General features: G+C 43.1%; 1 protein-coding gene across 5 annotated transcripts in view; it reads right to left on the reverse strand.

The window, feature by feature from the left end:
- The window catches only part of LOC121281830 (cytochrome c oxidase assembly protein COX11, mitochondrial), a 51892-nt gene that overhangs the window by 24643 nt on the left and 5743 nt on the right, over positions 1–21506 (reverse strand). For 2 of the 5 annotated variants that reach the window (XM_041194867.1, XM_041194868.1), the window contains exons 3-5: positions 19044–19199; positions 14313–14438; positions 11718–12111 (exon numbers count right to left, since the gene is read on the reverse strand). In XM_041194867.1, coding sequence (XP_041050801.1) covers positions 11929–12111; positions 14313–14438; positions 19044–19199 — 465 coding nt within the window. In that variant the 3' untranslated portion in view covers positions 11718–11928. Of the gene's footprint in view, positions 1–5783; positions 6004–11717; positions 12112–13769; positions 14200–14312; positions 14439–19043; positions 19200–21506 lie in introns of those variants that run through there. The other 3 variants (XM_041194871.1, XM_041194869.1, XM_041194870.1) reach the window with 3 other exon arrangements.

Consider the following 21506-nt stretch of genomic DNA (forward strand, 5'->3'; position numbering starts at 1 on the left):
ACACGATCGGTCTACTGGAACAGTTCTGTTTGTGGATTTTGGGTAGGAGGTAGAAGCGGGCCGTCCGAGTTTGGGCGACTATCAGGTTCGAAGCTGTGGGAGGAGGATCACCAGAGGAGATGAGGTCAGTGACAGTCCTGGAAATAATGGCTTGATGTTCAGTGGTGGGGGTCATGGTCCAGGGAGAGGTAGGAGGAAGTGTCTGCGAGTTGACGCTCAGCCTCCACGAGGTAGAGCTCTGTGCGCCAGACAACAACAGCACCACCCTTCTCAGCGGGATTGATGACCATGTCAGGGTTGGATCTGAGAGAACGGAGTGCAGTATGTTCAGAGAGAGAGAGAGATTAGAATGGGTGAGAGGAGCAGAGAAATTGAGACGACTAATGTCGCGCTGACAGTTCTCAATGAAAAGATCAAGAGAAGGTAAGAATCCAGAGGGAGGGGTCCAGGTGGAGGGAGAATATTGGAGGTGGGTAAAAGGATCTGTTGAACGGGGAGAGGACTCCTGCCCAAAGAAGTGAGCACGGAGACGAAGACGGCGGAAGAAGAGTTCAGCATCGTGCCGAGCCCAAAATTCATTGAGATGAGGGCGTAAGGTTAAGAAACTAAGTCCTTTGCTAAGCATTGAACGTTCAGTGTCGGAGAGGAGAAGGTCAGGGGGTATAGTGAATATACGGCTGGGGCTGGGATTGGAAGATGGGGTGGGGACGGAGGGACAGGCAGGGGTGGAGGGTCCTAGATGGGTGTTGATGTGGAGTTGTTGGAGCTTGCGTTCCTTAGCACTTGAGAGAAAGAGAAAAAGTTTCTTGTTGAGGCGTCGGATGAGACGAAGAATAAAATGAAACTGGGGGCACCCGCAGCTTTGAAAAAGGATATGGCAGTGCTGCTGGAGGGATAGGTTGAGTGTGTTCATATGGCGGCGCACGGCACTGAGTGTGGATCTCAGAATGTGACGGGAACAGCAGTCCGAGAAACGTTTTACGTCCCGGAGATACCTGTAATCCTGGGTGAGTTCGAAACATGAGGGGTGGAATTTCAGTTGAAATCCACGTGGGGTAAGTCGGAGACAGAGACAGTCACTGAGAAAGGAGATATGGCTGTGAAAGCGGGTTTTAGTAAACAGCTTGTCAAACATCAGGAGAGAAATGGAAAGCAATGAAGGTGAACAAGGCAAAAGAGAGATACGGAAATCTTGTCGCAGAGACGAACAGAACTTCTTCAAGGTAGGCATTTCTTGAAGAGCAGTGGCATTCAATTAAACTGGTCCACTCCTCTATCACCCCCTACTCCTCAACCCCCACCTATGGCACCTCCCCATGCCCACGCAAAAGATGTAACACCTGTCCCTTCACTTCCTCTCTCCTACCGTCCAAGGACCCAAACACTCCTTTCAAGTGAAGCAGCATTTCACTTGCATTTCCCCCAACTTAGCCTACTGTATTCGTTGCTCCCAATGCGGTCTCCTCTACATTGGAGAGACCAAACGTAAACTGGGCGACCGCTTTGCAGAACACCTGCGATCTGTCCGCAAGAATGACCCAAACCTCCCTGTTGCTTGCCATTTTAACATTCCACCCTGCTCTCTTGCCCACATGTCTGTCCTTGGCCTGCTGCATTGTTCCAGTGAAGCCCAACGCAAACTGGAGGAACAGCACGTCATCTTCCGACTAGGCACTTTACAGCCTTCCGGACTGAATATTGAATTCAACAACTTTAGGTCTTGAGCTCCCTCCTCCATCCCCACCCCCTTTCTGTTTCTCCCCCCCTTCCTTTTGTTTTTTTTCCAATAATTTATATAGATTTTTCTTTTCCAACCTATTTCCATTATTTTTAAATCTTTTATGCCCCCTACCCCCACTAGAGCTATACCTTGAGTGCCCTACCATCCATTCTTAATTAGCACATTTGTTTAGATAATATCACCAACTTCAACACCTCTGTGTTCTTTTGTTCCTTTGTCTGTGACATCTTTTGATGATCTGCTCCTATCACTGCTTGTTCGTCCCTACAACAACACCCCCCTCCACTTCTCCCACCCCCCCCACCTTAAACCAGCTTATATTTCACCCCTTTCATTGTAAAGAAAAATCAGTTCTGTTGAAGGGTCATGAGGACTCGAAACGTCAACTCTTTTCTTCTCCGCCGATGCTGCCAGACCTGCTGAGTTTTTCCAGGTAATTCTGTTTTTGTTTTGGATTTCCAGCATCCACAGTTTTTTGTTTTTATCTAAGGATCCGTGTATAATGTAGTCACATAGAAACCTAAGGGTTATGCATTCCTCCATGTTGGAAGCAGCTCATGCAGTCACTCGTTCTCTCTTCTCTCACTTACAGGTGCTAGCAGGAAGAGGACAAGGGAGGAAGAGGAAGCCCTGTCCAGCAGGTCCTCCAGTCCACAGAGGACCAAGGACATTGGTGATGAGGAAGAAAGTGCACCGGTAGAGGCATCAAAGCAGTCACCTGCATCGTTCACCAGTGCAGAGACAAACACCTCGGTGGATACTAGATGTAGTCCAGGCAGGGTCTCACATTCTGGTGGTCACCACACAGGCACGTGTCCGCAGCAAGGGGTTGCAGGGTCAGCCAAGCTCACCGGCACTTGGCAGACTGCTAGGGAAGAGGCATTTGCGACGTCCAAGTTGGATGACGAGCCTCTAGGATCGGCCTTCCACGTGATGCTGGGGATGCTGCAAGAGGCTTGACAACATCAGGCAGAGATGTCAGAGGCCCTCAGCAGGGTGGCACATGGGTGGAAGAGTTCATCTGTCTGCTGGCTGATGAAGTGCTGACCTGTGCATGCATCGAAGTCTCCATGGGGAAGGTGATGAACACCATGGAGAGCCTGGTCCAGCAAAATACCCAGTTTCTGATGGAGATATGCACAGACCTGCAGTCCATTGCTGTAGTCATGGGTGAGCTTTTGCAGTGGCTACACAAGAGGGGGCAGGGCACCTCGACCTCCCTCGAGATGCCTCTTCCTCTCAAAGATTCAGACAGAGATCCTCGGGCACCCAGAGGGAGGAAGAGCAGCAGTTGTATACCCTTGGGGCCTTCACTCAGGACTCTCTGAAGGTGTCCACATCTTTGGAATCCCACTTGCCTGTGACCCCTTGAGCTTCATCCTCTGTGATCGCAGAGGGAGCAGCTGGCCCACAGCAGGACAGCCAAAGTAAGCTGGGGCCCTTCAGGCCTCAGGCCTCCAGGGAACAGCCGCCAAGGTCTTTCAAGACAACAGAGCAAACTGGTCAGCAGGCTGCCTCCACCCTACGTAGAAGTGGTAGGGAAAGAAAGATTAAGAAGTTTTGATTTCTACATGTGGTTGCATGGGTGCAATGTGATTGTTAATGTTATGATACTTATGTAAATAGAGTACACCTTGCACTTTAATGAGGTCTGGTGTGGGTTATTTATGTTTCATAGCCCTTAAGCCTGTGTGGCTCCCACCCTCCACCATCTTTAGAGGGATGCCACAGGCTGGGTCTAAATCCCTGGAATCATGCATGTGCAGGGAGGCAAAGGTATTGGGCCCTTGTCAGCCATGTGCAAAAAGTGCCCCGTGCATGATAAACCTTTGTCCTACATATGCTCATCTTTTCCAATGCCATAGCATTCTAGGTACTATATGCTGCACTTCCTCTTCAGTTGTCTAGTTGAGATGACCTGCATTTCTGCCCACCCCCAATGACCCAACTCCCATGCAGCATCTCGAGAGCTCCACAAGAGGATAGTTACGAGCAGCTGTGGTTCATGTTACCTTCAACGTGCAGTCCAATGCTTTTACGCCCCCCTCTGTGATCCACATTCTTCCCCAATAACCATTGAATAACTCCCCCCCCCCGGTCCCTGCCCAAGGTGTAACATTTGACCTTCCCATATTTACCCTTGAACCCTCTGTCCCATTTAGGTGAATGTCAACAACCCCTACCTTCTCAAGGAGTCCACCCCCATTACAATAGAAACAGCCTCCCTCATCCTGCCAACCCCCAGAATCCACTTTCACTTCCATATCCCCTCCAACAACCCTCAGCGCCCTTTCACACTACAGCGATTGCCCCACCCTCACCCTCCCACCCAACCCGCTCCTACTGCCCCCTTTAACCCTTACCATCCCTTCCTATCCCTCAGTACAGCCCCCAGGACTCATCAGTTAACACCATGGATCCCTCCCTTCCCCCTAATGCCTGTTCACACCTTCACACCTCCCATGCCCATTCACACCAGCACAACCCTCATGCCCACTCCACCACAACCATTCCCACCCTCCTGCTCCATACCAGCTCACCCATTCCATGACCCCCACAGCATCTTTCTTTCCCCTACCACCGCCAACCTCCCCTGCCCCTTCTAGATCTCCACACCTCTTCATTCCTACCTTCCCCGTCTAACCCCCCCCATCCCCAGAACAGGGCATCACCGCCTAACAGTTACACATGCATTCACAAGATGCGCCTCCGGGGAAGCAGCTGCAGGTAGAAGATCCATGTTGCTGATGCTCCGCCCACCCACTGCTGCATATGCTGTGCCAGGGTCCATGGTCGCTGGAGACCACCATCTTCTGATCTCCACAGGCTGCCCCAGGCCTTCTTCCAGGTGAGTCCCAACATGTCCACACCATGGTGGTCAAGATGTGTTCCAGACTGGCGTGATATCCTGCTGGCAGCACAGATGATTGGACAGGGATGGGGGGTGGGGGGTAGAATAATTATGGCTAGGCTTTCACCTGCATCCCACTAATGGGATGCAAAACGGCCTCATGCTGACCTTTAGTGGGAATGGTGACTGCCATGTCGGGCGGGAGCGCACATTCCTGCCATCATTTCACACCGGTGAGAAACTTGATTTTTCAGCTCTGGCCACATTTTCCCTCCCTCATCTGCCTACTATTAAACCTGCCGTTCTTGGGACTGGAAAATTCCGCCAGCACAGAAATCTAGGCTAACGCTCCCAGTGCAATACCGAGGGTATGGCACAGCTCAAGGGGCAATCTTTCTGAAAAGATATCAAACTCTGGCCCTGTCTGCTCTCCCAGGTGGATATAAAAGATCCAATGGCACTATTTTGAAGTAAACAGGGGAGTTGTCCTTAGCTTCCTACCAATATTTATTCCTCAAAAATCATCACTGGAATAGACTATCTGGTCATTATTACCTTGCTATTTGTGGGAATCGGCCTTGCACAAATTGGCTGCTGCTTTTCCAACAACTGTGACTAAATGCCAAAAGTACTTCACTAGTTCTGAAGTGCTTTGAAATATGCTAAGGTTGTGAAAGGTGCTACATAAATGCAGGTCTTTAGGCTTAGCATCCTAGGGAGGAACAGATGATTTTGGACTGTGGTTCTCAAAGCTTTCCATTTCTGGGGGGTTTCTTTCACTCCATGTCTGGGTCTGCTGTAGGTTAATTAATATTCATGGACATAATTAGTCAACAACTCCATTATTGTTGTATTGTGCGACTAACAGGATTGTTTTTTCTCATCTAGTAATTGCTATTTTGCATGTCTTATTGTTTATGGTTTCAACTGAGTTCAGCAGCGTTCATTGCTACTGTATTTATCCAATATATTACTTAACTGTCCTTGGAACATAATCCCTGTGAACAATGAAGTTATGCAATAATATACTGCAAAGTTTATTACTGAGCAGTTTTAAGTGTTATGTGCTACTTGCAAATAGGACAACCAGATACATTTAATCATACCCAGCATTTCATCTGAGGTAAGCTTAACATTCTCAGGAAAATTGAAAACATTTAGAATAGCAAATGCTGTTCAAATTGGAAAAAAATGTTAAAATTGGTTTTATTGTGGCTTAATTAACAGGTGCATATTATTTCCCATTAAATAAGAATCCCAGCTACAATGCCCACAGGACATCAATTCACGTTAACTTTTAAACCAAATGCTCTGTAACTTACCTAATAGAACATAGATTAAGGAACCCACAGCACAAACTCATGTCTTCTTTCACAACCTTAGTTTGCCCCAAAGTGTTTTAAAGGTTTATCTGTAATGAATGTATATTCCATTGGTTGGCTTTCACTCTATATGTTATATAATATATAAAGAGATATATATATATATAGTAGGAAAAGTGGAAAGACAATTTTTCTATCACATTTCAAATAACATTAGAAAAGTAGAAAAAATTTATTTCTACTCAACTTTCTTCAAATTACACTAGTTTTTTTTAAACAATACAAACTATAATTATTTTAACACATAGCTGGATGTTGCGAGATGAACTCAATACATTTTGGTCTTCTTTCAACAGCTTTAATTGCACAGGCACTGGCAGACGCTCCACCTTCCTAACTCCCCTAATTAAGTCTGGGACAGGAAGGGTTGAGGTTTGCCTTCCTACCTGTAACGCTTTCAAGTACAAACCCGTTTCCATCTGTTTCAGATGAAGTGACATTGTTTCATAGTTTGCCATTGTGAGATTTGAACTCTTGATTGATATTTTGATGATGTAACAGATGTTGTGTAACTCTTTTGAGTACAAACACGTTTCCATCTGTTTTTCAGATGAAGTTACATTGTTTGCCAGTGTGAGATTTGAACTCTTGATCTTAGGATTACAAACCCAGTACCATAACCACTTGGCTATTTAGGCCAAGCTTAAAGGAAACAAACATGTTTCCATCTGTTTCAGATGAAGTTTCATTGTTTGCCATTGTGAGATCTGAACTCTTGATTGTAACTCTTTCAAGTACAAACTCGTTTCCATCTGTTCCTGTTCAGATGAAGTTACATTGTTTCATAGTTTGCCATTGTGAGATTTGAACTCTTGATCTTGGGTTTACAAACCCAGTACGATAACCACTTGGCTATTTAGGCCAAGCTCCTTCCTACCTGTAGGCAAATTGATACCCTTAAGTGGCCAATTAAGGGCCATAGCCCACCACTGCTAGTAGAATCTCAGCAGGACTTGGCCTAAATAGCCAAGTGGTTATGGTACTGGGTTTGTAACCCCAAGATCAAGAGTTCAAATCTCACAATGGCAAACTATGAAACAATGTAACTTCATCTGAAACAGATGGAAACAGGTTTACTCAAAAGAGTATCAAGAGTTCAGATCTCACACTGGCAAACTATGAAACAATGTAACTTCATCTGAAACAGATGGAAACGGGTTTGTACTCAAAAGTGTTAGAATCTCAGCAGGACTTGGCCTAAATAGCCAAGTGGTTATGGTACTGGGTTTGTAACCCCAAGATCAAGAGTTCAAATCTCACACTGGCAAACTATGAAACAATGTAACTTCATCTGAAACAAAGAGTTAGAATCTCAGCAGGGCTTGGCCTAAATAGCCAAGTAGTTATGGTACTGGGTTTGTAACCCCTTCAAGATCAAGAGTTCAAATCTCACAATGGCAAACTATGAAACAATATAACTTCATCTGAAACAGATGGAAATGGGTTTGACTCAAAAGAGTTAAAGAGTAGAATCTCAGCAGGGGGAAAATGATGATGTAGTGGTAATGACACTAGACTAGTAATATAGAGACCCAGCATATTGCTTTAGGGGTATGGGTTCAAATCCCACCATAGCAGCTGGTGGAATCTGAATTCAGTTAATAAAATCTAGAATCTCAGCAGCCTGGGGTAGGCACACAATGGTGAGCAAGCCACCAGATATAGCCTAGAAGGCCCACCAGTGGCCCAAAGTGGGGGAGGCCCTCCTGCTAGTGCACCCTGTGCCCAACAGTGGGACCTCCAGCAGCAAGGCCCTTCACCTATGGGAAGACACCCCCCTTGGCTCTTAAACAACCTCCCACCCTCCTTATTGGAGCCTATCTAATTGGCCCTGGTGAGCCCGTCCCACTTACCTGGGTTCTGGGGCTTTATGGTTGTTCTTCATCTTGGGGCCTACCATAGTACTGGTAGTGGCTACCCCTCCTGGTGGCGCTGCTGGGGCTGAGGAGCTGCTAGCCTCTGATTGGAATTCTTGGAGGCAGGATCTCTGCAGGACCTGGGAACCCCAACATGGATTAGATAGGTGACCAGTTGGCTTTTAATTGCATTGGAGTGACCAGGAATGGCTGAGGTGATGTCACCAGCTGATGGACGGCCCACCATCACAACCATTAAATCCAGCCCAGTGTGGGGGTAGAAAGAGAAGTTACTGCATAAAATTATTTGGCTATGTCTGGATAGGTAAAAGTGGAACAAGGGAAGAAAAGTCCCATTCAGCTGTACAAAGGAGGCATTGAAGGAGGGTGGGATAATCCATTGTGACAAAGGCTGCAGAAAGGTCAAAAAGGATGAAAAAGAATAGAGCACCATGATCACAGACAGAGGTCATTTGTGACTTTGATTAGGGTTCTGTCATTGTTTGGCAGGGGTGTAACCTGATTGGATGGATTTAAACATGGAGTCACAGGATTGACAGTCATGGATATGGGAGGTGACAACACATTCAAGGACCTGGGAGAAGAAAGGGAGGTTAGAGATAGAGACAGTAGTTTACAAGAGCAATGGGGTGAAGGATGTATTTTTTAAAAAGGGAAGGGATGATGGGAGATTTGAAAGATTTGAGTGGAGACATTACCTGATTATCAGATAGCATTGGATCCATTATAGTAAAAAATAGTTCATAATTTAAATAATTTCTGGGAATACTGATACTATCATTGCAGGCATCAATCTTGGATGGAGCTATGCTTGCCGGGGTAGGGTTGGGTGGACTACTAAATGAATGTGGCTCAGCATTGGAATCGCTATTCTTTATAATTTACATAAATTTCTCAAATTCAAATACTCAATGCAAAGTGGTCAGATTTACAAATTATTCCAAAATATAAAGGGTTGTGGATTTGGAGGAGGTAGCTTGGTACATGGTTTCCCAAACTGTGAGTTGCAAGATGAGATTCAGGGGTCACGAGCTCCAAGGTAGCAATGACAGCCACGGAGCTTGGAGTGATTTCTGACAGCTGTGAGGCCTCTTTAAATCCTTGCATTTTTTTGTAGGTGGATGTGGCCCAATGGACTACTCTCTGAGGACCAATTGCTGGTGCAAAAGAAAACCTGTGAAAAGGTCAGTGTTCATTTTTTTTCTGGAGAAACCCTGCCTTTTCATCAACTCCTCACCATCTCAACTTCTGTTCACCCCCCAACCCTTATTCAATGACTGAAGCCGTCCCTCCCTCTCAACAACTGAAACTTCCCTACACCACTCAACAACTGAAATGTTCCCCCCTCCTCAACAACTGAAGTCTCCTCCCCACCTTCACACAACACCAGAAGCATTCCCCTGCTCAACAATTTAAGCCTCCAACCTCAACTCAATAGCTGAAGCCTCTGCCTGCCCCATCCCGTCCCCACTCAACACCACTCATACCCCCCAAATTTTCACTCTGGGGTCACACAAAGTCTGAGGCATTAAAATGGGATCACACTGGGAAAATATTTCTGAAGCACTGGCTTAGAAACTGCAGAGTGACTTGGGATAAAATATGTATCTGGGCAGAATAATAGCAGACTAATTTAAAGCAATCCAGCATTGCTGCACGTACAAAGAACAAAGTAGTCACGTAATCCATTGATGCTGTTGAAATAGCTAAACTGAAAGAGACCAATGAGTCTCACAGTAGGACCAATAAATGCCCAATATGTCAATAAATCCAACTAATGCAGAATAGCAATCAACAAAACGAAAAGAAAGTTGAGCTACATAGATAAAACAGTAGCATATAAGACAGAGGGAGTCGTTGATCAAACTGTACATTGCTGTTGACAGATCTTGAGTACCATGTCCAGTTCTGGTTGCCGAATGTCAAAAGGTCGACATTCAAGGTCTAGAGGCAGTTTAGAGAAATTAAGATCATGGCTGATCTGTGGCCTAATTCCATATAACCATGTTTGCCCCAAATCCCTTGGTTAACAAAATTCTATCAATCTCAGATTTAAATTCAATCATTGATCTAGCACAAATTGCTGTTTGTGGAAGAGAGTTCCAAACTTTGACCACCCTTGGCATGTAAATGTATTTTAATTCCTGAAAGGCCTAATATTTCAACTGTGCCCCGTAGTCCTAGGCTCTTGAACCAGCAGGAATAATTCCTGTCTCTTTACCCTATCAGTCTTGAAAAGGTATTCAGGTTAGTTAGGAAAAGGAAAATCCTGAATAATACTCAAAATTAAATCTCTATTAGGACAAGGAGTCACAGGTTCAAGCTCATAAAAGGCAAAGCAGTGCATGCACCACTTATACATATAAATATGCTGTTAATACGCCAAGTGTTTTGAAAATATGAGAACATAAGGCTTGGAGCAGGAGTTGGCCATTCAGCCCTTTGAGCCTGCTGAACCATTCACTTATATCATAGCTGAGCTTCTACCTCAACTCTACCTTCCTACACTACAATATTCCCACATCCTTCAATTCCCTTAGTATCCAAAAATCTATTGATTTCTGCCTTAAATGTACTTAACAACTGAGCATTCACAGCTCTCTGGGGTAAAGAATTTGAAAGATTCATAACCCTCTGAGCGAAGAAATTTTTCGTCATCTCAGTCATAAATGATCGGCTCCTTATTCTGCGACTGTGGGGCTAGTTTTAGACATCCCTGGGAAAACATGCTTCCAGCATCCACCTGTCGAGCACGTTTAGAATATTCTTTCATTAAGATCACCTTTTATCCTTCTAAACTCTAGGAATACAGGCCTAGTTTACTCAATCTCTCTTCATAGGACAATCCCTTCATCCTAGCAATCAGTCTAAGAATCTTTGTTGTATCCCCTTCTAAGGCAAATATATCCTTCTTTGGGTAAGATCAAAACTGCACACAGTACTCCAGGTGTGGACTCACCAAGGCCTTGCGTAATTGCTGTAAGAATTCTTTACTCTTTCACTTCAATCCCTTTGTAATAAAGGCTAATGTACTATAAGCTGTCCTAATTCTTGCTGTACTTGCAAGTTAACTTTCTGTACAAGGACACCCAAGTTGATCTGATTACCAATATTTTTAAAAAATCCACTTTTCTATTTTCCTAACCAAGTGGAACAATTTTTCACTTCTCCACATTATTTTCTGTTTGTCACGTTCTTGTACACTCATGTAGCCTATCTATATCCCTTTTCAGACCTTTTGCGTCCTCCTAGAGCTTACTTTTCCTCCTAATTTTGTATTGTCAGTAAACTTGGATATATTACCCTTGATCCCCGCATTTGAGTCCTGATTTATAATCTGCTAGACACTACAATACTGTTAAGAGGCCTATAAACTACTCCCACCGCTGTTTTTTACCCTTTACTGTTTCTTAGCTCCACACAAACAGATTCTAAACCTTGATTTTCTGAGTTAAGATCCTTTCTTTCTACTGCAATTAATCTCTCCTTTATTTTTAGGGCTATCCTGCTACTTTTCTAATTTGCCTAACTCTTTCAAAAGTCATGTATCCTGGACTATTTACTTTTCAACCTTGGTCACTTTCTAAGTACATCCCAGTAATGGCTGTTAGGTCAAACCCATTTATTTCTATTTGGTTGGAAAGTAGATTTATCAAATTTATTAATCATATCCATTGGCAGAACCCTCCCTTGGCATCATATTGATAAATTGGAAACAGTGGAATTTTTCATACTTTCTAAATGAAATGACAACTATTCATGCATGGTTGCAAAGCTGGTTCAGAGAACCCTATGAAGTTAGTTGAATGATGGACTGTTGCTGTATTGGAAAGCAATGTGAAATTCCTTTGAGTATCAAGCTTGGCTAAGGACTTTCCAAACTGTTTATTTACCTGACGCTTCATCTTAATTTACAACCATACTGTCCTGCATGCCTATGAAATGATTGTTGTTACATTATTTTGCTAAACAATCTCTTTTTGGGAATCACAACATTAAGTATTATTGGTGCAACTGTCAGATACACTGTCAATCAACATAACATTGAATTAATTTGATTTTCACAGTAATAGTATGTTAATTATATCCAGGTAAAGGTAGCTTTTGACCATCCTTTGCCTCAAAGAATGTATAGGAGAGAGTGATTATGTCTACTCGTGCCATTCCTGGATCTTCCGCAAACTCAGGGTCAATATAAAAAAACACAGGCATGTCCACTTCCTCATGGGGATTCAGCCGTTGCTCTTCAAAACAGAAACACTAAAAGAGAGAGGCAGAGTAGAGTGTGAGTTGTTATTATATCTACTACCTACTTATATTGGACCAAAAGTACACGGAAGAAACAAAAAAGTTTCTACCACAATTCGCTCCACCTTCTAAGTTCACATCTTTGGGGTCAGCCATACACGATTAAAAGTTACAGGAGATTCGAGGTCCCTTATAAATCCCTCGCCCATATTTCTGGATTTTGCCTGTTTGTTAAGAATACTAGAATTAAGTGCCATAAGAAGACCCTGGATCAATTGCATCAATTTGTCGCCAAGTATGGCTGGGCGTCATACCTGAATCCTAGGCTCACAGCCAAAGACAGTTCCCTATGGAAACCCAACATCATTTTCTGGAAGAGAACAAAGGTTGCTGTGGTTGATGTGACAGTGCGTTACGAGGATGATAATAAGGTGCTCGAGAAGGTGTGGGAGGAACAAAGTCAAAAGTATAAACATCTGCAATCAGAAATTATGGAATTGATGAGAGACCTTGAGCCCAAATTCTTTTGGTTTGGACTAGGTACAAGAGGGAAATGGCTTGAACTGAGTAACAGCCTTACGCAGTTCCTAAACATACAGAAATATAAGTCCTCTGCCCAAATGAATAAAATCTAATTCCTGCTTTGATCAGGACTCAAACAGAGAGCTTCATGTATTGCAAAATAGCACCTTAAATTGTCCTAATGGATGCTACTTGATGAATCATCTGAAAAATAGCAACTGTTTACTGTGTACATTGCCCTGGTCAAACTAAAACTTGATCATTGAGCCCACTTTGGAATCATAGAAACAGGAAGATCTTCAAGCTTTGGAGGACATGCAGGGAAGAGATACAACCCTGATTCTTAGTGCCAAAGGACCGAACTATAAATGCAGACAGAAGAAATTTAGGTTTTTCAGCCTTTACCAGAAGTAACTGGGCAGGGACTTCAACGTGATAAAAAGTAAATCCATAACATCACGTCAAATTAAATCATGCAACAGGACAAATAGTAACAGGTTTAATTTAGAAAGTTCTTGACTGATTTCAAGAAGCTGTTCTTCACAAAGTGTGATCAACATGTGGAAAGAACTTTCAAATCTGGTGGTTACAGTAACAAAGTGGAGATCACTTACAAAAAAGTTAGATGCTGCATTTTGAGAAGGGTAAGAGAGGTGTGAAAAGGCCACTTTTTCCATATGAATGGTCTTCCTCATCCACAACTATCTTGTAAATTACAAGGCAACAATTCATTCAAGTTCTAATTCTGAGTGGAGCTAATTGTAATGGAAGCTTATTGTTCCATTTGATTACGCGATGACGGTGAAGTTCAGATGCTACAGAAACTTGAAGATCAGATCTACACATTATAAGCTATACAGTTTATTGTTCAGATTCAAGAGGTAATGAATTTCTATACTCTATTATTTCTGTTCAGTGTTGTGTATCAGAAGAACACAAGGGCTGATTTTTGTGCTAGAGACATTGCATGTACCATTCCATTTAATGCATGACATGCTAAGCATTTGATTAAATAGTGATTTAAGGAGAAGTACTCCTTGAAAAACTACTGAAAAAAAATGGAGACCCATTATGTTGGTGTCCTCATTTCTTGCTTGTTCCAGTGATGTCATTTACTCCTAGGAGGAGTCCTTGTACCTAGGACCCAACTGACCGGGAACTGCTCCAGAACTCTGTGGCCCTGAGGAAAACATCCTGCCAGGTGCGTTTGCAAAGTGGCTAGGCAGTAGTATAATGTACAGGGTCAGACAGCTGCAGAATGGCTCCCAGGCTAAACCATAGCTGTAGCCACCACTGAAATCAGTGGAGGCTTTGAATAAAAAAGTGTTCCCAGAGACTTTCTCTTTCCTTTAAGATGCCACATCTTGTTGAAATTAACGGACTGAGATAATTCTGGGGCTGAGAATACCAGATATGTAAGGCATCAAAATCCACAAATCACAAGAACTATTTGCATTTCTATCGTGCCTTCAATGTAAGATGTTCCAATACAAACATGATGTCCCTGGAAGTATGTTAGTATTTGCAGAGGGTCCTGAGGTATGTGGAAATTCGACCCACAGGAAGGCTTAAAAAGCACTGCAAGAGGAAATAAAACCATGCATCTGTAGCCACATCAGACTAAATCAGAAGGCTAAATAAAAATCTTAAAAAGTCTTTTCCTTCTAACACTTGGCTTATTTTGTCCATACCTGTATTTTATTGAAGTATTGCCCTGCATCAAATGGTACTACATTATAAGTAGAAATTCCAATGACTGGTTTGTCAGTAGGATTTTTCGCTTTATAGAATGCCAAAGCCGTTTCTCCAGGAACAACCTGGAGTGAGATTAAAACAAAGATTTACTTCCTTACTCATTAATACCACTGACAATGGTCAATATGCCATCATTAATAGTAAGAAATATAAGAAAACTATTGGGCATTAACTAAAGCTACTGATCCATATTATATAGCAGTGCTACTTCAACATAATAATAGCAGGAATTCAAAACATTTCTTTTGTACTCCATACATAGTGCTAAAGATGCACTAAGATCCATAAACGGATTTATCAGTTTAGTAACATTTGGTTTTGTGGGCTATTTTTTTTTAAACATTCACAGGGCTTCACTGGCAAAGCCAACATTTATTACCCATCCGTAGTTGCCCTGGAACTGCTGCAGTCCATGTGATGTAGGTACACACACAGTGCTGTTAGGAAGGGAATTCAGCGACAGTGAAGGAACAATGATATATTCATTGGATGTGGGTGCATTTGTTGAGAGGGCATTTAAGAGTCAATCACATTGCTGTGGATCTGGAGTCACAAGTAGGCCAGATTGCCCCAGAGGGCAGATTTCCTTCCCGAATGGGCAAACTTTTAATTCCAGATTTTTATTGAACTCAAATTTCACCATCTACCACGTGCGATTTGAACCCGGGTCCCCAGAGCATTACCCTGGGTCTCTGGAATACTAGTCAGTGACAACACCACTATGTCACCACTTCCCCTTGGGTGGCTTGGAGCAGAACTTGCAGGCGGTGGTGTTCTCATCTATCTACTGCCCTTGTCCTTCTAGATGATAGTGGTTGTGGGTTTGGAAAGTGCTGTCAATGGAGCCTTGCTGAATTCCTGCAGTGCATCTTGAAGATGGTACACACTTATGCTACTGTGTGTCGGTGGCGGAGGGAGTGAATGTTTGTGGATGTGGTGCCAATCAAGCGGCTGCTTTGTCCTGAGCAGTATCAGGCTTCTTGAGTGTTCCAGGAGCTGGACTCATCCAAGCAAATGGGGAGTATTCCATCACACTCCTGACTTGCATCTTGTAAATGGGAGACAGGCTTTGGAGGTGACTTACTCGTCGCATTATTCCTAGCCTCTGACCTGCTCTCGTAGTCACAGTATTTATATGGCTAGTCCAGTTCAGTTTCTGATCAATGGTAACCCCCAGGCTGTTGATAGCGGGGGATTCAGTGATGGTAACGCCATTGAACATCAAGTGGCGATGGTTGGATTCTCTCGTTGGAGACAGTCATTGCCTGACACTTGTGTGGCACGAATGTAACGTGCCACTTCTCAGCCCAAGCCTGGATATTGTCCATGTGTTGCAGTATTTGGACATGGGCTGCTTCAGTACCTGAGGAGTCACGAATGGTGCTGAACACTGTGCAATCATCAGCGAATATCCCCACTTCTGACCTTATGATGGAAGGAAGGTCACTGATGAAGCAGCTGAAGATGAATGGGCCTAGGACGCTACCCTCAGGAACTCCTGCAGTGATGTCCTGGAGCTAAAATGACATCCAACAACCACAACCATCTTCCTTTCTGCTAAATATGATTCCAACCAGCGAAGAGTTTTCCCCTTGATTCCCATTAAATCCAGTTTTGCTATAGCCCCTTGATACCACACTCAGTTAAATGATGTCAAGGGCAGTCACTCTCACCTCACGTGGGGAGTTCATCTCTTCTGTCCACATTTGAACCAAGGCTGTAATGAGGTCAGGACTGAGTGGCCCTGGCAGAACCCAAATTGGGTGTCAGTGAGCAGATTATTAGCAGCTACGTCCTTTAGGACTCGGCCAGCTCAGTCAATAGTGGTGCTACCAAGTCCCCCAACCAGAGTACATTCTGCATCTTTGTCAGCCTCAGCGCTTCCTCCAAATGATGTTCGACATGGACGAGCACTGATTCATCAACTGAGGGAGGGCGGCACATGGTAATGAGCAGAAGGTTTCCTTGCCCATATTTGACCTGATGCCATGAGACATCATGAGGTCCGGAGTCACTGTTGAGGACTCCCAGGCCAACTCCCTCCCGACTATACCACTGTGCCACCACCTCTGCTCGCATAGTGATGGTGGTGTCTGGGACTTTAGCTGTAAGATCTGATTCCATGAGGATGACTATGTCAGGCTGTTACTTGACTAGTCCATGAGACAGCTCTTCCAATTTTGGCACTAGCCCCCAGGTGATACTATGGAGGGCTTTGCAGGATCAATAGGGCTGAGATTGCCATTGTCGTTTCCAGTGCCTAGGTTGATGCCAGGTGGTCCGTCCAGTTTCATTCCTTTTTTGTGACTTTTTAGCAGTTTGATACAAACTGAGTGGCTTGCTACGCCATTTCAGAGGGCATTTATGAGTCAGTCACATTGCTGTGGGTCTGGAGTCACATGTAGGTCAGACCAGGTAAGGACGACAGATTTCGTTCCCTAAAGAACATTAGTGAACCAGATGGGTTTTTACAACAATCGACAATGGTTTCATGGTCATCATTCAACTTTTAATTCCAGATTTTTATTGAATTCAAGTTCCACCATCTGCTGTGGCGGGATTCCCAGAGCATTACCCTGGGAATATGGATTACTAGTCCAGCAACAATACTACTATGCCATCGCCTCCCCCTTAGTCATGCAAGAGTCCAGTATCGAGACTGCTTTCTTGATCTAATTTGTCTTGTTACTTTAAACACCAGCGTATTATCTGCACACGCATTTCACAGTTCCAGTATGAATGCCCATGAATGGCGATTTGTTCACACTTAAATACCATTTTTCTCTTTGATCATTATATTTCATGCATTTTATCAATAATTTCACACAATTTATCAATAAATCATGGTGAAGCCAAGATATATGCAAGTGACAGTGTATTCAATTAATTATAGTGAAGCCAAGGTAAATAGAACAAAGATATATAGAATTTAAACAAACACATAGTAAAACCTAGAGACAGCGTCAACAGTGAGTTTTAGTAAAATCAAAATGAATGAAACCGAAATATATAGCACAACTAGTAAATTGTAGTTAAAGAAAGAGCTAAAACACACAGCTAAGACATATCAGTCACTTCTCAATCCCTTTCAATCATCCCATCACCACAGGGTTAGCTTAGTGAGCTCAGTATGTCTGCTCATGCATGCCAGTAATCAGATAAACTTATTTTTAAAATATTAAAGACACTGCCCGCCGCGGGACTGGAAATTCCCGCCCAAAGTCATCAGACCTTTGGCTAGTTGGTCAAATTCTCCGTCCTGCCTGTGACGATTCCTGCAGATGACCCGTTATTCCCCTATTTATGGAGGTGCCCTTTCCGTGTGTCCCTTGCATAGTTCATAACTTGCAATCCACATTCAGTTGAAAGCTATTTGAGCACTGGCACAAATTTAATGTTCATTGACACAAATGTAATGTTCACTGGCACAAATTTAATGTTCACTGGTCCTAGAGTTTGCCCAGATTATTGAGGTATTCAGGAAGTGTGGACTCTCAACTCATATAATGCACATTTAAAAAAAAAACAGTTTTATTAGTTAAATCTTTAAAACTACCTTACCTCACACTTATGTTCTACCTCCAATTACTTAACTACTGGAGAGGAGAGGGTGGATTTTTCTCTTCACTCCACCTTAAAAAACAGGCAGTCCTCAGGTTTAATGAAGAGAAAAAAGGGGCAGTATCCTGTTACACCAAGCCTCCAACACCACTGTGCTGCCATGTAATTTTCTGACTCAGAATTAGTGCGGGGAAGTTTTAAGATTTAAATGAGTTGGTAGAGGGTGTTCTCCAATTTAAGCTTCCTCTGGGTATTTATGTTGGTGCCCCAGTGCAGGGGAACAAGAGAAACTTGGTGCAAACGTTTATTACAGGAGCTTGATGGTCAATATCTGGATGGGTCCTGGATCTGCCAAAGGTGAAGGAGGAGGATAAAAGGATTTCATGTGCAATTCCTCCACACCACCCCCCTCTGTCCCGCACCAACTCCAAAAGCTTTCTAAAGGCCTAGTGGTTCTCCAGCAGTAGCCAGAAGGGACTGATGCTCGCTAGTAGGCCTATAACTGCATTCCTATGTCCTATTTTTTAGATGCAAGGCCAAGGCAGGGCATACAATTGCCAGGGGGGCAGGAAAACTACAGAGTCCTTGAATGAGGAGAGGAAGTTACCTGGACTGGGAAGACGGTGGCACAAATTTAAGGTAATCAGAAAAGGAATTAAATGGGATGCCACAAAAAGAGTTCTTTACACAATGGATAATGAGAATGTGGAATTTATTGCACAAGCTATTTTTAAAGCAGAATCCATGTAAAAGTAAAAAAGAGGAATATTAATAGGAAAATTAGTTGGAGAGTGGGATTGGACGAAATGGCTTATAGACAAAAAAAACAAAAACATTAGAAAAAATTGCCTGGTTTTGAGCTGTAACATTGAATTACTATGCCCTATCCTGCATTTGAAAGTGCAATTAACTAATCTCCAACTTAGCGGGCTTCCATGCTGCCCCAATAAAAACTATTTAACAGCATATGCATTGGACAGGCAGGACAGTCCTTTGGTTAAAATGATGTCTCAAGAGCCAAGAGTGGTTTCTGATTTAACTTATTCTGTATTACGGCTTGTGAAATTGGTTTCCCACGTATAAGCATATTGCCTGTTTTCACTCACATAGATTTCAGTTTGCTGAGGTCTGAAGTTCCATTGCAGACTGGCATGGACATCAGCATTGAAAGTTACTTTAATAACTCGATCCTTCACAGGCTCCATGGTCTCGACTTGATCCACATTATGACCAGCTACTGCAGTCCCTCCCAGACCTGTAGCCTGAAAGCAGACAATTGATACTGAATGCGTGACTAGAAGTAAATGACATTTAATGTTTTATGCCACATGGTACACCGATAGTTGATCTACCATAGTTTCTAAAACTAGAAGACCAGCACTTTTTGTTTTGGCACCAGAATGAAAATACATCCCAATGTATGTATGACTACCCATTGCAATCTTTAAAACTACCTTACCTCACACTTATGTTCTACCTCCAATTACTTAATCTTCACTACACCAGATTCTCAAAGATTGTTTATAACGAAAATAAAATTCAATAACTGTTATTTTCTACAAAGTGCCAAGTTAATTCCATGCTAATTTTTGTTTTAAAGACTGAGAAACCTAGATGAGTTCATTCAGCAACAGGTCAGCCAATTAATTTATTTTGCTAACATTATTGGAGCAAAGTGTTACAGATTTGATTTGAAAAAGCTTTTGAGTAAGACAGGGAAATGGAATGTCCTGCAACAGTATTATGTCACAGTGGTCATTGCCACAACCATCTCTCTGTAAAAATCAACTTCAAAAATAATATCTTTAATTTCAAACATAATTGCTTTTCATGTTATTGTTCCAACAGTGAAAATTAATGACATATTGAAAGAACTAATTTGCATAGTTCAGCCAAGTCTGCAAGAGAAAAGCAGTATTAATGTATAGAAACAAGAGCAGGCCAATTAGCCCCTTGGGCCCCTTCCACCATTTAATTAGATCATGGTCAAACTGTGACCTAACTCCAGATACCCACCTGTACCCCATATCTTTCATACCTTTAGTTAACAAAAATATATCAGTTTCAGATTTAAAAATAACAATTGACCCAGCAGTTGGTATGACATTAACATGAGCTGTAATGCAGTTCCTTTATAACATCGGATTAAAATTCACGACTTCCACTCAGTTTTTTAATCTTTATATTGTATTATATTTATGAGGCTAATTTAAGACCAAAAGGCACTGTTTTCCAAAATTGGCCCAAAACTTCTGAAGAGAGTCAGAACCCCTGTGTCCAATTCTAATCGGAAAAATACCCACCTATCTGCATACATAGAGGAAGCTCCAACTTCCAATGGAAGATCTTGCAGAATTCCCTCAGCACAGGAACCCTCACCGAGAACAATGAAGAGAATCAGTGCAGAAGCCAGGCCCCTTTTAAGGCACCAGCTGTTGTATTCTGGTAAGTATTTAAAGGTCCCCAAGGTTCTCAGTCTGAGTATATGGCTGAGGGAGAGTGGAAGCTGGGTGAGGTGGTAGAGTGGCTGAGTGGGTAGGTGGTTTAATGGGCAGTCGGTTCGGGGGGGGTTGGGAGGCCTTACATGTGGTAGGGGCTAGTCAAATTGAGTCGGGGGAAGTCGGGTGGTGAGAGCTAGTCAGGTTGGATATGGATTTCGAGGAGGGAGTCAGGTGGTGAGGTTTGTCAGATCGGGTTGAGGGGGACTCAGGGTGTCGAGGGGGAGTCAGGGTGTCAAGGGGGGAGTCAGGTGGCGGGAACTAGTCAGGTTGGGTCAGAGGGGGTGGGGAGGGAGTTGGGGAAATCAGGACATAGTTGGGTGGTTAAAGGAGTCAGTTGTATAGGAGTAAGATGAAGATTTTCCTGTCCAGCATTTCCTGGGTAACTATCCAGGTAAGTAAGTTGGAACTGTCTGAAGTCGGAGATTTTTTCGGAGAGTCGCAAGGAAATTGCTTATTTGAAGTTCAAACAGTGTGGGCAATTCCCATGTCGTCATTCAGTCAGGACTTATAAGAGTCCTGAAGTGCATCTTGGGAGTTACATCCAGTCTCCAACAATCCGGACATTGGAAGGTCTGGGCCATTATTTTTTCTGAGTTACTACCTCAGATTGCAGTTTCTACTAAAAGTTAACTTTAACCAGCATTATGGATTCTGCTTAACTGATAAAGGTCAATGTATAAAACCATTTGTACTAGCTTAACTTTCACTGGTGCTGATACAGAATTCTCAAGAAAAAGGTAATTTTATTTTTTCTTAAAACATAAAACATGCAGCTATGCAGCATCTTGTGACACCACAACATCTAAAAGTGTTTCATACAATAAATTACTCCTGGAATATAGTGTCCTTTATGGAGGTGACCATTCCATGTTATGATTAGCATGCTTGGCTTGATTTGCACCCCTTTCACAAACATTCACTCCCTCCACCACCAACAAACAGTGGCAGCAATGTGTGCCATCTACAAGATGCATTGCAGAAACTCACCAAGGCTCCATAGGCAGCACCATCCAAACCCACAACCACTACCATCTAGAAGATACATGGGAACATCACCACCTCGAAGTT

Source organism: Carcharodon carcharias, chromosome 9 (assembly GCF_017639515.1).
Source record: "Carcharodon carcharias isolate sCarCar2 chromosome 9, sCarCar2.pri, whole genome shotgun sequence".
NCBI lineage: Eukaryota > Metazoa > Chordata > Chondrichthyes > Lamniformes > Lamnidae > Carcharodon > Carcharodon carcharias.